Raw genomic sequence first — 14,581 nt, forward strand, 5'->3', positions numbered from 1 at the left:
AATTGAGGCTTTGTTTAGTTACTCTTCTAAAATTTACTCTCTATCACATCAAATATTTAACATATGCATATAATATTAAATATAGACTAAAAAATAAATAATTATACAGTTTGTGACTAATTTACGAAACGAATCTTTAAACCTAATTAGTTTATGATTTAACAATATGATGCTACCGTAACACATATGTTAATAATAAATTAATTATATTTAATAAATTCGTCTAGATCGATTACTATAATTTATTTTTTTATTAGTATCATTTCCATCCTCACACCAGCTCGACCCAACAAGCCCAGAAAGTCGTAGCCGAGCCGCCAACCACCCGACCCCACCCACGTCCGCAATGCCCACGCCGTGAGCCCGTGAGGCGCGCCGCTGCAGCCGCCGCCACCGCAGCCGCAGCCGTTACTATGACCTCGCCGGCCCCGACCTCCTGGTTCTCCGGCCTCGCGCGCTCCTCCTCCTCCACCATGGCCGGCGGCGTCGCCTCCGCCCCCGCCTCCGCGTCCGCGTCCCTCCCCGACGCGCCCAAGTCCGTCGTGGTCGGCGCCGGCCCCGGAGGAGGCAAGCGGAATCAGCTCCGCGGGGCGCTGTTCAAGTACGGCCCCAAATCCGCGCAGGTACGTACGGGCTCCCCCCACCTCCCCCTCCCCCCTCGCGCCGCCGCCGCCGCTCGCGGCTACGAGCTGGAGATCGTTGGTTCGATGCCTGGATTTAGGCAGTTTGTAGGCGAGGTTTTCCCCGTCACAGCATTTCGCGGTTGCTTTCGCCGAGTGCTCTATAAGCTGCTAGACGGGGAAATTCCGTGGGTGGGAATGGGATGTTCTGGAAGCTTCCAGAAGGTCGCCCGCGTGCTTCCACGGCCTCTGGAAGGAGGGGATCTTTTGCGACATTCCAGATGCGGGATGTCCCTTTTCAGTTGCGGAATTATGCTTTTTTAGCGAGTGGGGCTTTCTACGTTTTCTCACTCATGTCTAAAGCGTGCCTCGGTGCATGTTTAGATTCCTATAGAATATGGAAGATTCTATGATGTTCAACAACTCGGAAAAAAGGTGGCGATTTTGGATTTAGGGGTACGGTTTGGCAATTTGCTGTTTGGATTTGGGGTTTAATTCTCCTTTGGTAGTAATGTTACACGGCTATGGCACTTTTGCTGCTTGTCTCGTAGTTTCTGTAACATTTCCTGCTAAGGTAAGCCTACTTGGTATGTAGAGTAACTTTTAGTTGTTGTCTTGTTGACCCTTTAGGCAGTGAGTGTTGGTCCTTATGCACCATGGTTATTCTTGTGGTTTGCTTGCTTCCTATCTTTATTCCTCTTGCTTTTCACCATGAAATTTTGTAACCATGCTTAGTTTTCACTTTCCAGCAGATTCTGGCTTGCCATTATCAGCGTCTGTTATAGGTTTTATTGGTGCTTATATTTTCTGGCAGAAAACTGTATTTTAATTAATTATTTGTTGTTACAGTGAGGGCTATACTAAGTCACGTATGCTTCTGGCAATTTTGCTACTTTTGGACTTGGGACACCTGTAATGCCATTTGCAACCCCAATAAGATCAATTGTTTCTTAGCTTTTATAGAACATAAGCATGACAAGCATACCCACTAGATCTGACTGCAGTATTCTTGGGAAGCTTATTCTGCAGGGAAACACCTCGTATTATGTTCTTTTGATCTGGATACATTTGCAACCCTTGAAAGTTATGGTACAGATGCCTCTATGTTTGGTTCTTTTGAGTGCTGCTGTGGTTTCTTTAATATCGATTTTTGAAAAATCTAGAGCAAACCCCTTCTATACATAAACTAACTTCTTTTTGGATACATTTTGCTAGTGGTGCATTACTAATAGCTTTGTGCAATAACTTCACTTTTCCTCTGTCAGGTAGCATTCAGGACTGGTGATTTTAACCATCAGGTGATCTTCATTGGTGGCCTCACAGATGGGCTTTTAGCTACTGAGTAAGTCGAAATAGTCTTTTCTGCACCCCCCTCCCCGCTGATATTTGAGATTGCACTAAATTTGGTCATAATATTTCAATTTAACTTCTATTGAATCTGGTAATAAAGTCTGTAATGTTCTAACCATGTTACACCATGGTTTTATATCCATAAATAAGGTAAATGTGAAATGGGCGATGATTTTTCTCTTGAATGAGAACTGAAGAATTTATGTATCATGCAAACATATTCTGGTATTCTTGCATCCTTTGATGGTTCTTGGGTCTTACAATTAACTTCACAATAGTACCAAATTGATTTCAAAAGCTATGGAATTTAGGCTAGTAGCGTTGGTACCATGTGCGCACACGAGTAACAACTTTGTTCATCTAAGCGATGCCACTATCTTATAGTTGACATGTGATTCTTGTAATGTTTCATATTCTTGTGTTCTACCATCTCCACCTGTCTTCAATTGGTATGATTATATGATAATATGATATTTTGACTAAGTGCTGTCCATCACTACAAGAACTTAAATAATGCTTGTAACAAAGATTTGCTGAGAAGTAAATGTAACTTTTGGATCTTTTCATCTTTATAAGGCCAGGATGTTTGGTTGGTTACCTTGCAAAACTGGCCTAATCTGAATCATGCCTTGTGAAAACCAAATAGATTGATTCTTTGAAAATTTAGCTATGATTCTTCTCATCTTCTGGATGCAACATATGCTCAGAGTGTTACAAATTGCCAGCATCACTCCGGGCATGTTTCATTAAGCTCATAATGATACTTGTCAACATTTGATAAAAATGTTAATGGACAAATTAAATCAAAATATTAAGATGTGACATAATTTCAAAGCCAATGCATCTTATTGCTCTTCTGTAAATATACTTTTGATGCATACCCTTCTGTTTTTTGTATTGTTAATTTATATTTAATTTAAATTAACAATACAAAAAACAGAAGGGTATGCATCAAAAGTATAACACCGGATAATTGAAGGGCGGGCCTGGTGCAAGCGGTAGAGTCTTACCGCCTGTGACCGGAAGGTCCCGGGTTCGAGTCGCGGTCTCTTCGCATTGCACAGGCGTGGGTAAGGCTTAGCCACTGACACCCTTCCCCAGACCCCGCACAGAGCGGGAGCTCTTTGCACTGGGTACGCCCCTAATTTATATTTAATTTCATTTCACTACAGCTAACTGATTTTTGAAAACCTACAGTTACTTGGAACCATTGTCACTTGCATTGGAGGTTGAGAAATGGTCCTTGGTACAGCCATTGCTTTCTTCATCATACACTGGATATGGAATTTCCAGCTTAGAGCAAGTATGATTCTTTGTTTGGAATTAAAATCAGCTTTTATTCTTGTACCGATAAGGAGAGGGACTTTAGAATAGAACATGCTGTATATCAATATCTTTGGTGTGCTTATGTTATGATGTCATGATGGATTTATCATGCTTAAGAACCTGATTAATGTTTTGAAATTTGATGCATCAGTTTACGTTGATATTCTACATGATTCAAAATTTTTAATATTCTGAGTGAATGTTTCTTAGCTATGGAAAGCTCTATGCATTTCCTTATCTTACTTCCAGTTACCTAAACTGTTGAGCCTTAAGGTCCCTTCAATAATCAATACTATGTGGGATATTTTAGATATCAAAGTTGAAGGTTAGAAACACTATCCTTAAAATAAATAGAATCCAAGGATATTTAAATAACTAGCTACAGCATAGAATTTGAGGTCGATATGTTTCTTTGAGTTCAGTTAGTTCTGAAAGTGCAGTTTTGAAACGTTAGGTGATAAGAATTAAGAACATATTCATAAGTACTTCTTTAGGACACAGGACAAAATCTAAATCCTGCAAGTATGTTGCTTCTGTATTCTTACCAGACTAACAGGGTTCTCTCAGAAACCTTTATTTTGTAGATCTAGAGCAGATTTGCGTTGGCATCCTTCTTTCTTTTCATTAGATTAGAATATTAGATAATCCTAGGATTCCATGGTTGCTCTCATTATATTGTCATTCCCCTTCTGTGCTATGGAAGCTTTCTTTAACCATGTGAAGCTAGTTAGTGTCAGTGATAGTGTGTTTTTTGTTTAACCCGTAGATTTACCTTTTACTTTATGCTGTCCTTTTGGATATAGTAATATGCCAATAATTATATAACAGATTTTGTTTCCCCTATTTTTTTATTAAATTATCAGTTTTATTAGTTTTTCCTTTGTCTTTGCTTTTAACTTCTTCCATATTCTTGGTCTCTGTATTGCTCATATTTGTTGTCTTGTTGAAGGATGCATTGGAACTAGATCAACTCATCAGTTACCTAATAAATAAAGAAAATTCTGAAGGAGTAATATTGCTTGGTCATAGTACTGGATGCCAGGTATACTATTACTAATAACTGCTAGAGATTACTACTTTACAGTCATGAAATATACACTGACTCTTCCGTGGGTGCCAGGATATTGTGCATTATATGCGCACAAACTTTGCTTGTTCCAAAGTGGTTTCTGGGGTCATATTACAGGTATTCTCCCTGTCCATGCTCATGTTCTGGATGCACAGGTAGATGACTAAAAGTTATTTAAATTTTATGTGTGCTAAATCTCTCTCTGAATGTAAAGCTTACTGGTCAACTTTGCAACCTGTTAATAAGAATTGATTACATTTGCTGGAACTAACTTAATATTTTTAGTGATATCTTTTTTGTAACTTCTACCCTATTCTATTCTTCACTCCTCAGGCTCCAGTAAGTGATAGGGAGTATAGAGCAACTCTTCCAGAAACAGCTGAAATGATAGACCTGGCAGCCAAAATGATTAGCGAGGGCCGTGGAATGGATTTGATGCCTAGAGAAGCAAACCCAGATGCTCCTATTACTGCCTACAGGTACAATGTTTATGATTGAGTCACAGAATTTAGAGATTGTACTAAGGTTTTGTTGGCATTGTTGATAGCTTCTCAAAAGCACTTAATTGTTTCTAATTTAGCATATTATTCTTTTTGGGTGCTTTTCCGGCTTCTTTAAGACAGTTGTTTCTGTTTCTTTAATGGAAAATGGGCATGCCTGGTTCAAAAATGGTATAGATCCAGTTGTTGAATGCGTATTTGTATACCAAAATCCTATTTGAACTAGAAAAGGTTCCCCTAATTAACCAGATGCCACTATACAGCGACCACAAATTGACTCTAATGATGTAAGTAGTTTGTTTATTCCTTTTTTGCAAGAGATAGTGCATAGAGTACCTCCAAGAGTTCCTAATAAATCACATGGTAAACCTATGATTATTCCAACTTCTAAAAGAGTGTAGGGAGTGATTTTTTGTCTGTCTCCAACCGTTTCCAATAATTTTCTCTAAAAAAAAAATCAAAGAAGTCCACCAAACTTTTTCCTTCGGTAGTTTCGCTCCTTCGTGCTCATCCAGAATCAGCCATCTGCGGCCACCAGTCACCGGCCGCCGTCCCTAGCTGGCTATAGATGGACAAGTCGGCCTCCTCGTTGGTGCCTGGCATTGGTGCTTTGCTCATCGAGGCTCAAACGGATAGCACCAAGGAGGATGAGGCTCAGGGTGACGACGGCAGCGGCTTCCATGACTTGTTAGTCTGCTCCATCTACGACCCTGTTTCTGGCTGGCGACGATTGCTTGCTGGCGACATGGTTGCCCACGGTGGCGGCGCTCGATGTGTATAACACAGACTCGAACACAGAGAGATTGTGAGCGAAATGAGAAAAAAGAACTGGACGAGGGATACGCAGCGCTCAGCGCCCGTGGATATTTATGCGTGAATCTCTCGTTTTTCCAAAGCTCGGAGAGATTGGGAATAGAAATAGGGAGTTGCTGGAGCATTTTTTTTCTCATTTTGCTAAAATCTTAAGATTGGGAGTAGTTTTAGCAAACTATTGGACATTCTCTTATTGGTCAGCTGTGTCCATTAGTGGCATCATTGGCCATGTATTATGGTGTCTGATCTGTCAGTTTTTGGTGTTTTAATGTTTTTGCAATTTTCCATGTCGAGCTGTGGAGTTTGCTCGCATAAGAGTTGGTATTCGTGGATGTTATGAGACTACCACTTTGAGCGATTCAATTCAACCCATTTCTTGATCCAAAAAATTGATAGATCTGTCATGGATTTCTTGTATTCACAGTAATTGATTGGCATTTGAATTTTGAACATAAGTGCCTTTCTGAACCAGGGGAGTAGTAGCCTGCCACTTTAGTTAGTAGTGGGGTGGCTCTTCTATAGGTAATGGGAAGCCATGGTAATCATTGAAACCAACACAACCGCCAACAGCATTCACTATGCCCTTCCCCTGTTTCTGTGACCAACTGACCAGCATTCACAATTGTGACCCACAAAGCAGTGAGCCAATGAAGCATAATCTACTATTTCCTCCATTCTAAAATGGATGTCGTTTTAGTTTTGTACTATGTCAAATGTCTTTAACTTTGACTAAGTTCGTAGAAAACCAACTAGGATCCGTTTAGGTAGTTGGAATGTAGGGTCACTTACAGGTAAGTTAAGAGAATTAGTTGATACCGCGACTAGGAGACGTGTAAATATATTATGCGTTCAAGAGACTAAATGGAAGGGTCAGAAGGCGAAGGAGGTGGACAATACAGGTTTCAAGCTTTGGTACACAGGGACAGTTGCGAATAGAAATGGAAGAGTTTTGATTGATAAGAGCCTCAAGAATGGTGTGGTGGGAGTGAGAAGGCAAGGAGATAGGATTATCTTAGTCAAGCTTGTCGTGGGTGATATGGTCTTGAACGTAATTAGTGCGTATGCCCCCCATGTAGGTCTCGACGAGAGTGCTAAGAGACAGTTCTGGGAAGACTTAGATGGCCTGGTTAGAGTTATACCTAGTAGTGAGAAGCTTTTTATAGGAGGAGATCTTAATGGGCATGTAGGTACTACAAGCGCAGGTTTCAAGGCAGTTCATGGAGGTTTTGGGTATGGTAGTAGGAATCAGGAGGGGAGGAAGTTCTGGACTTCGCGGTAGCTTTTGACCTGATGATAGCCAACACTTTCTTTAGAAAGAGAGAATCTCATCTAGTGACCTTCAGTAGCGGACAACACTGTAGCCAGATTGACTTTGTCCTCGCAAGAAGAAAGGACAAACGAGCATGCTTGGATTGCAAGGTGATACCAGGGGAGTGTGTTGTTTCTCAACATAAGCTTTTGGTGGTAGATTTTCGTTTTCAGGTGCGTGCCCGTAGGGATAAACAAGCTAAGATTGAAAGAACAAAGTGGTGGAAACTGAAAGGGGAGACGTCAGAGGTATTTAGGGAAAGGGCTATCAAAGAGGGCTCTTGGAAGGAAGAAGACGACATAAACAATATGTGGGACAAGATGGCAACCAACATTCGGAAGGTAGCCTCAGAGGTGTGTGGAGTAACTAAAGGAAGGGGACACGAGGCTAAAGATACTTGGTGGTGGAACGAGGAAGTCCAAAGGGCTATTAAGGAGAAGAAAGAATGCTATAGACGCTTGTACCATGACAGGAGTGTGGACAACATAGAGAAGTATAAGGTGGCAAAGAAGACTGCAAAGCAAGCTGTAAGTGTGGCAAATGGTAGAGCGTACGAGGATCTTTACCAACATTTAAGTATGAAGGAAGGAGAGAAGGACATTTATAGGATGGCTAGGGTTCGTGAGAGAAAGACACGGGACTTCAACCAAGTTAAGTGCATTAAGGATGAAAGGGAGCATCTCTTGGTAAAGGAGGATGAGATCCGACATCGATGGCAAGAGTATTTTGACAAATTGTTCAATGGTGAGAATATGGATACAACCTTTCAATTGGATGACTCTTTTGATGACACCAATAGGCGCTTTGTGCGGAGAATCCAAGAATCTGAGGTCAGAGAGGCGTTGAAAAGGATGAAAGGAGGTAAGGCGATGGGACCGGATGGTATCCCAATCGAGGTGTGGAGATGCCTTGGGGACATAGCTGTAGTATGGTTAACCAAGCTGTTCAACCATATTTTTCGATCGAACAAGATGCCTGATGAGTGGAGGAGAAGTATATTGGTACCGATCTACAAGAATAAAGGGGATATTCAAAGTTGTACAAATTACCGGGGAAATTATGTTGATGAGCCATACTATGAAGCTATGGGAGAGAGTTATCGAGCATCGCTTGAGAGCAATAACGCGGGTCTCTATGAACCAATTTGGTTTCATGCCCGGAAGGTCAACCATGGAAGCCATTTTCTTAATAAGACAAGTTATGGAGCGGTATAGGGAGAAGAAGAAGGACCTACACATGGTTTTTATTGACTTGGAGAAGGCTTATGATAAAATACCAAGGAATGTTATGTGGTGGGCTTTGGACAAACATAAAGTCCCAACGAAGTACGTCGGGCTCATTAAGGACATGTACAGCAATGTTGTGACTAGAGTTCGAACAAGTGATGGAGACACGGATGACTTCCCGATTAGGATAGGACTACATCAAGGGTCAGCTTTGAGCCCTTATTTATTTGCTTTAGTGATGGATGAGGTCACAAGGGACATACAAGGGGACATCCCTTGGTGTATGCTTTTCGCGGACGATGTAGTGCTAGTTGATGAAAGCCGGACATGAGTGAATCAGAAACTGGAGTTATGGCGGGAGACTTTGGAGTCCAAAGGTTTTAGACTTAGTAGAACTAAAACTGAGTATATGAGATGTGACTTCGGCACTACTACTCGGGAGGAGGAAGATGTTAGTTTGGAAGGTCAAGTAGTGCCTAGGAAGGATACCTTTCGATATTTAGGATCAATGCTACAGAGGGACGGGGATATTGATGAAGATGTTAGCCATAGAATCAAAGCAGGGTGGATGAAGTGGCGGCAAGCGTCTGGTGTCCTATGTGACAAAAGGGTACCACAGAAGCTAAAAGGCAAGTTTTATAGGACGGCGATTAGACCTGCTATGTTGTATGGTGCAGAATGTTGGCCTACGAAAAGACGACATATTCAACAGCTAAGTGTCGCGGAAATGCGTATGTTGCGTTGGATTTGCGGTCATACAAGAAGGGATCGAGTTCGGAACGATGATATACGTGAGAGATTAGGGGTAGCGCCAATTGAAGAAAAGCTTGTCCAACACCGATTGAGATGGTTTGGACATGTGCAACGGAGACCTCCAGATGCACCGGTGCGTAGTGGAATCCTAAGTCAGGATAGTAACGTGAAGAGAGGCAGAGGAAGACCGAAGTTGACTTGGGTAGAGGCAATAAAAGGAGACTTGAAAAGATGGAATATACCCAAAGACTTAGCCTTAGATAGGAGTGCTTGGAAGATAGCTATTCACGTGCCTGAACCTTGATTGCTTCTGTTGGGTTTCAACTCTAGCCTACCCCAACTTGTTTGGGACTTAAAGGCTTTGTTGTTGTTGTTGTTGTAAGTTTGTAGAAAACCATCTATAATATCGAAGATGCGCTATTAAGACATTTCATAGTGGATTTAATAAAGCTACTTGATGTTGGTCAATTTTTCTATGAACTTGGTCATATTAGAAAAGTTTGACTTAGGACAAACTAAAACAACCTACATTTTGGAACTGAGGGAGTATATTGAAAGGAATTGCTTAGGCCTGTGTTGTTTAATAGCAATATCTTAGAGCTTGTTAAGAAAAACTTAATCGTCAACCCTTTTTTTTGGATCTAGGCTCAAGATTTCCAGCATGTGTCCTAATAATCATTCGAAGAAGTTACGATGGCAAAATTAGCAACAAGGAACTAAAAATGTTTCTTCATCTGTGGTATTCTAATGCATACAAGTAAACATGTAGGTACCACTCCCTTTGTTCATATATGGGTGATGATGACATGTTCAGTTCAGATCTAAGTGAAGATCAGCTGAGGCAGAGACTTGGTCATATGTCAACCACACAGTGCCAGGTATGTACTGTTGTTCTACTCCTATGTTGGCTTTGTTGTCCAGGATAGTTCTATTGTTGCAAAAATCCTTGCACAGGCCATGGAATGATAGAACTAGTATTCTCATAGGGTGCAATTCTGGTGCAAATGGCCAATCAATCAAAAAAAGATATGTAGAATTTCTATAAATTCTAAAAAAAAGCTCAGCTATAGGTGGAATCATGTTCTAGATCCATGCATAATTTTATGATCAAATTCAATCTTGTTGGCATGAGGGAAACAAAGGAGCCAACACTCTCACCGTGCAACTGGTCAGCACAACACACCAAAGAAGCGGTTGGCTGAGCCAGCCCGGGTTTGAGTCACGGCACCATCTTCTTAAGACGAAAATCAGGGGGACGTCTCTCCCCCTGGTCGAGTCTTTTAGGGAAAAAAAGGACAAGTTTGAGGTCTACTAGTGTGAACAGTGTTTTTTTGTGGTCCTTATTGTGCTATTGCAATTTTTTTCCCTCGCAAACCAAATTGGGTTTGATCATGAAATTTTGCATGGATGTAGAGAATAATTTTGTATTAAATATATTTTTTCTTTTTTCCTTTTTGTTGGTGGCTCGTGTTGGGTTTCTACTCCAGCCTACCCCACCAACTTGTGACTAAACAGGTTTCATTCATGTTGTATCATATGATGGTGAATTGTATGCGATTCGTTGAAATTCGAGCGTTGCATACGTTTCAGTTATACTTTATTTTCCTTGTACAGTGTGAGATGGCAATATCTATTTGATTTTGACTCATGCTTCGACTCTTGCATTTAATAGCTTCAAGTGCTGTGCAGGTTATTTTTTCAATGGGGGATGAATATGTACCTGAATATGTTGATAAGGAGGCTCTAGTAGACAGGTAAACGACAGAACCTAAATATGCTGGGTACTAATGTGATATCATATTATATTGAACTCATGTCATCTCTGCACTGCAGACTATGTAGAGCGCTGGGAGGTGCAGAGAAAGTTGAGATAGAATGGGGAAACCATGCTCTGTCCAATAGAGTGCAAGAAGCAGTTCGGGCCATTGTAGATTTTGTCAAGAGAGAGGGGCCCAAAGGCTGGGATGACCCATGGAGCTAGATATAGCAGTTATATCTCATTTGTAACTAGTTTGTGCTTTTTCTCTTCTCTTTTTCTCCAATTTATTGTAACATCTTTGTTTTGCATTATTCTTGGTCCAATTTTTTTTTTATAATGATATTCTAATATTCTCATTTTCTCTTTAGCATGCATCATGTTCTCATTCTGGTATGATGTATCACATTTGTAAATTGCAATTGCGTTCCGAATCTTGGTTACCTGATCAGTTTAGTGATTACAGCTGCTCCAATATTTTCACCATGGAAGTATCAACATTCATCCTCCAGAACAGGTCGTCTCGATGCACTTCATAATTTATTAACCAATTCCATTTTGTGCAAACTTCAGTTGTGAAATGAATGTGCTCTGCCTATCAATTGAATGTTTTTTGACTGACTGCCTGCTTCATCGAACTACGTTTCATCTATTACCTGGGCAATTGAAAGTAAATTGTCTTTGTTGTTTCTGTTCCATGTTCTGTAATGTGATCATTACATTTTTGGTTTTGTACTGTGATCATACAGGGTGAGGTATTGGAAGCTCTGCACAATTCGTGGTGTTGCACATACGCTTGATGCCAGCCAAACAGCATAAATCGTCTTTATTCCCAAACAAAATAGTATGGTCAATTGTTCTATATTCTTTCTCGTATCTCCACACAACTTTTGTGATCTGCTGTGCTATTGTTTCATGCTTTCACTTGACGGTCCACCATTATGTTCTCTTTATTTGAGGCTCTGTTTCGTCTCTTCATCCTAGATATTCCATCCCAAAAAGCCAAAAAAGTACCATAATTTTGTTCTTTGCCCATGCTGTTTTGGTGCCACGGAAAGTTTGTTTTGTCCTATTGGGCATAATGGTTTTCCATTAATTATAATGATGAACTTGCTTCCTTTTGTCAAGGTGCGCCGAAAGTCATGTTCTTTCTTAAACTTCTCTAGTGGTGATTATGGTTAAGCATAAAAAGGCTGATTATATGGCCCCATTTGTACATTGTTTGGAATCTAGCAGGAAATGGTTCAATTCTGTTGGAACAAATGTACCGTGTACCAAACAGGCTTAGTTTGCCTCTAGTCTAGTATATCGAAAGTGGAGGGTCTATAGAACTGCTCGCTGGAAATTTAGCGAGGAGCTTGTATGAAACACCTACATGGCTACATACTGAAATAATGCCATACAGCAGATTGTGCAGGTTGAAAGAAAACACACATTAGTAGACGTCTAGATGAATACTGAGGATCGAAATTGCTAAAGGTCAATCTATGAGGCCAAAATTTAGCCCTCGCTCTCAGATTGGCACAATGTCCTCTCAACAAAGACTAATCTTGAAAAAGCTGAGATTTGAGAATCAAGTTGCAATGTGAATATTGTTCCATTATCCTGCATTCTAAGATGAGTAAGTTATTCTTGATGGACAAAGCCAAAGCGTATTCCATCAGTGACCAGTCCATTGGTCTTAGAGAATTTATCATGAGGTACCTTGATAGGCTTCAAAATGCTATGGCTCTTGCAGCTAATGCCGTGGTTAGAAAATCACAATCACGAGCTGAAACCAAAAAGCAGTGCATTTTGTGCAAGTTGGTTGACCAGGGTCCATGGAGCACATCAGGTGGCTGAAATGGGCAACGAATAACAGAAAAGAGAGAGGCCATGAAAAAGAAAGGAACAAGCACATGATGAGAATATTGTGAAGGTTGGAGTTATTTAGAGTAAGCGAAAGATGTGCGCCGCTATTCAAATAGTCTTTGAACACACACAATAATTTTTGAACGGAGATCATAGACATACTACACCCTAATTTTAGTGGTTAGTTCATGTATTCAAGTTGTCGCTCCTGAAATGAAAGATACACGGTGTGCAATTCCATAACCAATTTAATAATATAGTCAACTACCCCCTGTCGTCATAGTGGCAAATGTTTTGAATCAGGTACCATTGAACATATCTTTTCATGGAACATTAGTTGGGGTGGGAGAAGTTGATTGATCGGCACAACCTAGTAGCTTAAATTGCTGATTTTCAACTAATAAGTGAGAATGATAGATTCACCAAGGATTTAAATAACCATGGACAATTTTCATTACATTTTTTGTATCAGTATTTGATGAACAAGGGCATTCTCTTTATCCATAATTTTATTTGGAAGCTGAAACTCCCTCTCAAAATAAAGCCTTCACTTTAGGATAGGTTCCCGTGCTCCACGTCCTGTCTTTGCATTAGTTCACGAACATCATGATTAAGGGTTTATTGACTTCCGGTCCAACCTTTATGCCTGAGATCCTCATGTTGCAAATGCAGGTGGGTATCAGAGATGTATAGCCTAACACTAGGGGGTGTTGCATTCTAGTAACACAAGGTGTAATTAATGGGTTATGTATATGAAAGTCATATCACAATGGGCGTGAGGTGTTTCTCCAATCTTTATCTCTCTCCACAACCATTTATCTATAAGTTTATTTGCAGGTTGATACTCCATCTAAAAATAAAACCTTCCTTTGGTAACTTCCCCGTGGAGTTATGTTAACCTTGCTAAAATAAATAGGTTAAGTAGTAAAAAATAAGTTTATTTGCAAGTTGAAGCTCCATCTAAGGGCCTGTTTGGTACAGCTCAGCTTCACTAGTAAAGCTAGTTTTATGGAAAACAACTTCATGAGCAACTTTTTAGGTGAAACTGAACTGTTTTGGAAAAAATGTTTGGCAAAACAGCTTCTTGCATGGATGGGAGAGAGAAACGAGGGAGAGAGCTGAGATAAGCTACTTTTTTTAGCTTCATCACAACTCATATCTTTGTGAGAGGAGGAGAAAAACAACTTTATGGGTGAAGCTGTTTTAGAAATAAGTGTTTGACACATAAAACAGCTCACAACAGCTCATGAAGCTATTGTGAACTGTGCCAAACAAGCCCTAAAAATAAAAAATGTTGTACTTGGCGAGCCTAGTTTATCGTGTTTGTAACCAATAAAATGCATGTTCTCCGCATAGCATGCTTGTGAAAAGGGGGAACATTGGTTTGAGGAGGTGGGCCTTCCCCAGACACATGGTGAGCCGTTGAATTGTTTGGTTTTAGTTCAACTTGTTATGGCATTGTTGATTGAATCATCCATTGCAGTGTTACGGTCTAAGGATTGATAGTGATATGTGGATACATGGTACACAGTTGTCCTGTACCCCTTGTTCCGTTCTCTTATTATATTGATTCAGTGTATCCGAAGCATAAAAAACGTAAAGTAAACTTGTTGCTAAGCTATGTCAAACAGTCAAAGAAGTTAACTATAAGTTCCTGTCGATTTCAAAGACATCCTCTATCTGTGTGGTTACGATAAGCTATTGGCTGTTTATTCTGTGAAAGCTTAGTTGCAAAGGATGCAACTTTGTAAAGGAGAGGCCATGCACACGAAGGTGATAAGATAGTAACATAGCTAGGAAGCAGGTTAAATAAATTCCCAGGATAAAACCTGTGGCCACAAGAAGCTAACGTCGAACATTAATCGCAGCCAAAAGTTGCGCCTTTCATCCCACCATGCATCTTTGTGCAGTAGAAATTCTGCTCTGCCGATACCAGTTTGACACAGCCTGCCAATTCGGCATATACTTAATCATAAAGTATATGAAGAAACTATTTATGTTTTAGTTT

The 14,581-nt window shown here is 40.4% G+C and overlaps 1 protein-coding gene across 1 annotated transcript; it reads left to right on the forward strand.

Moving 5' to 3' along the window:
- Window positions 1-276: 276 nt before the first annotated feature.
- LOC136549556 (UPF0613 protein PB24D3.06c-like) lies at window positions 277-11,173 on the forward strand. The gene is made up of 9 exons (XM_066540865.1): window positions 277-623; window positions 1,886-1,962; window positions 3,168-3,273; window positions 4,246-4,338; window positions 4,417-4,482; window positions 4,699-4,844; window positions 9,736-9,844; window positions 10,656-10,720; window positions 10,800-11,173. The coding sequence occupies exons 1-9, from the start codon at window positions 414-416 to the stop codon at window positions 10,945-10,947; spliced, it is 1,020 nt and encodes a 339-aa protein (XP_066396962.1). The 5' UTR covers window positions 277-413; the 3' UTR covers window positions 10,948-11,173.
- The last annotated feature ends 3,408 nt before the right edge of the window (window positions 11,174-14,581 follow it).

The sequence above is a fragment of the Miscanthus floridulus genome, chromosome 4 (genome assembly GCF_019320115.1).
Source record: "Miscanthus floridulus cultivar M001 chromosome 4, ASM1932011v1, whole genome shotgun sequence".
In the NCBI taxonomy this organism is placed as follows: domain Eukaryota; kingdom Viridiplantae; phylum Streptophyta; class Magnoliopsida; order Poales; family Poaceae; genus Miscanthus; species Miscanthus floridulus.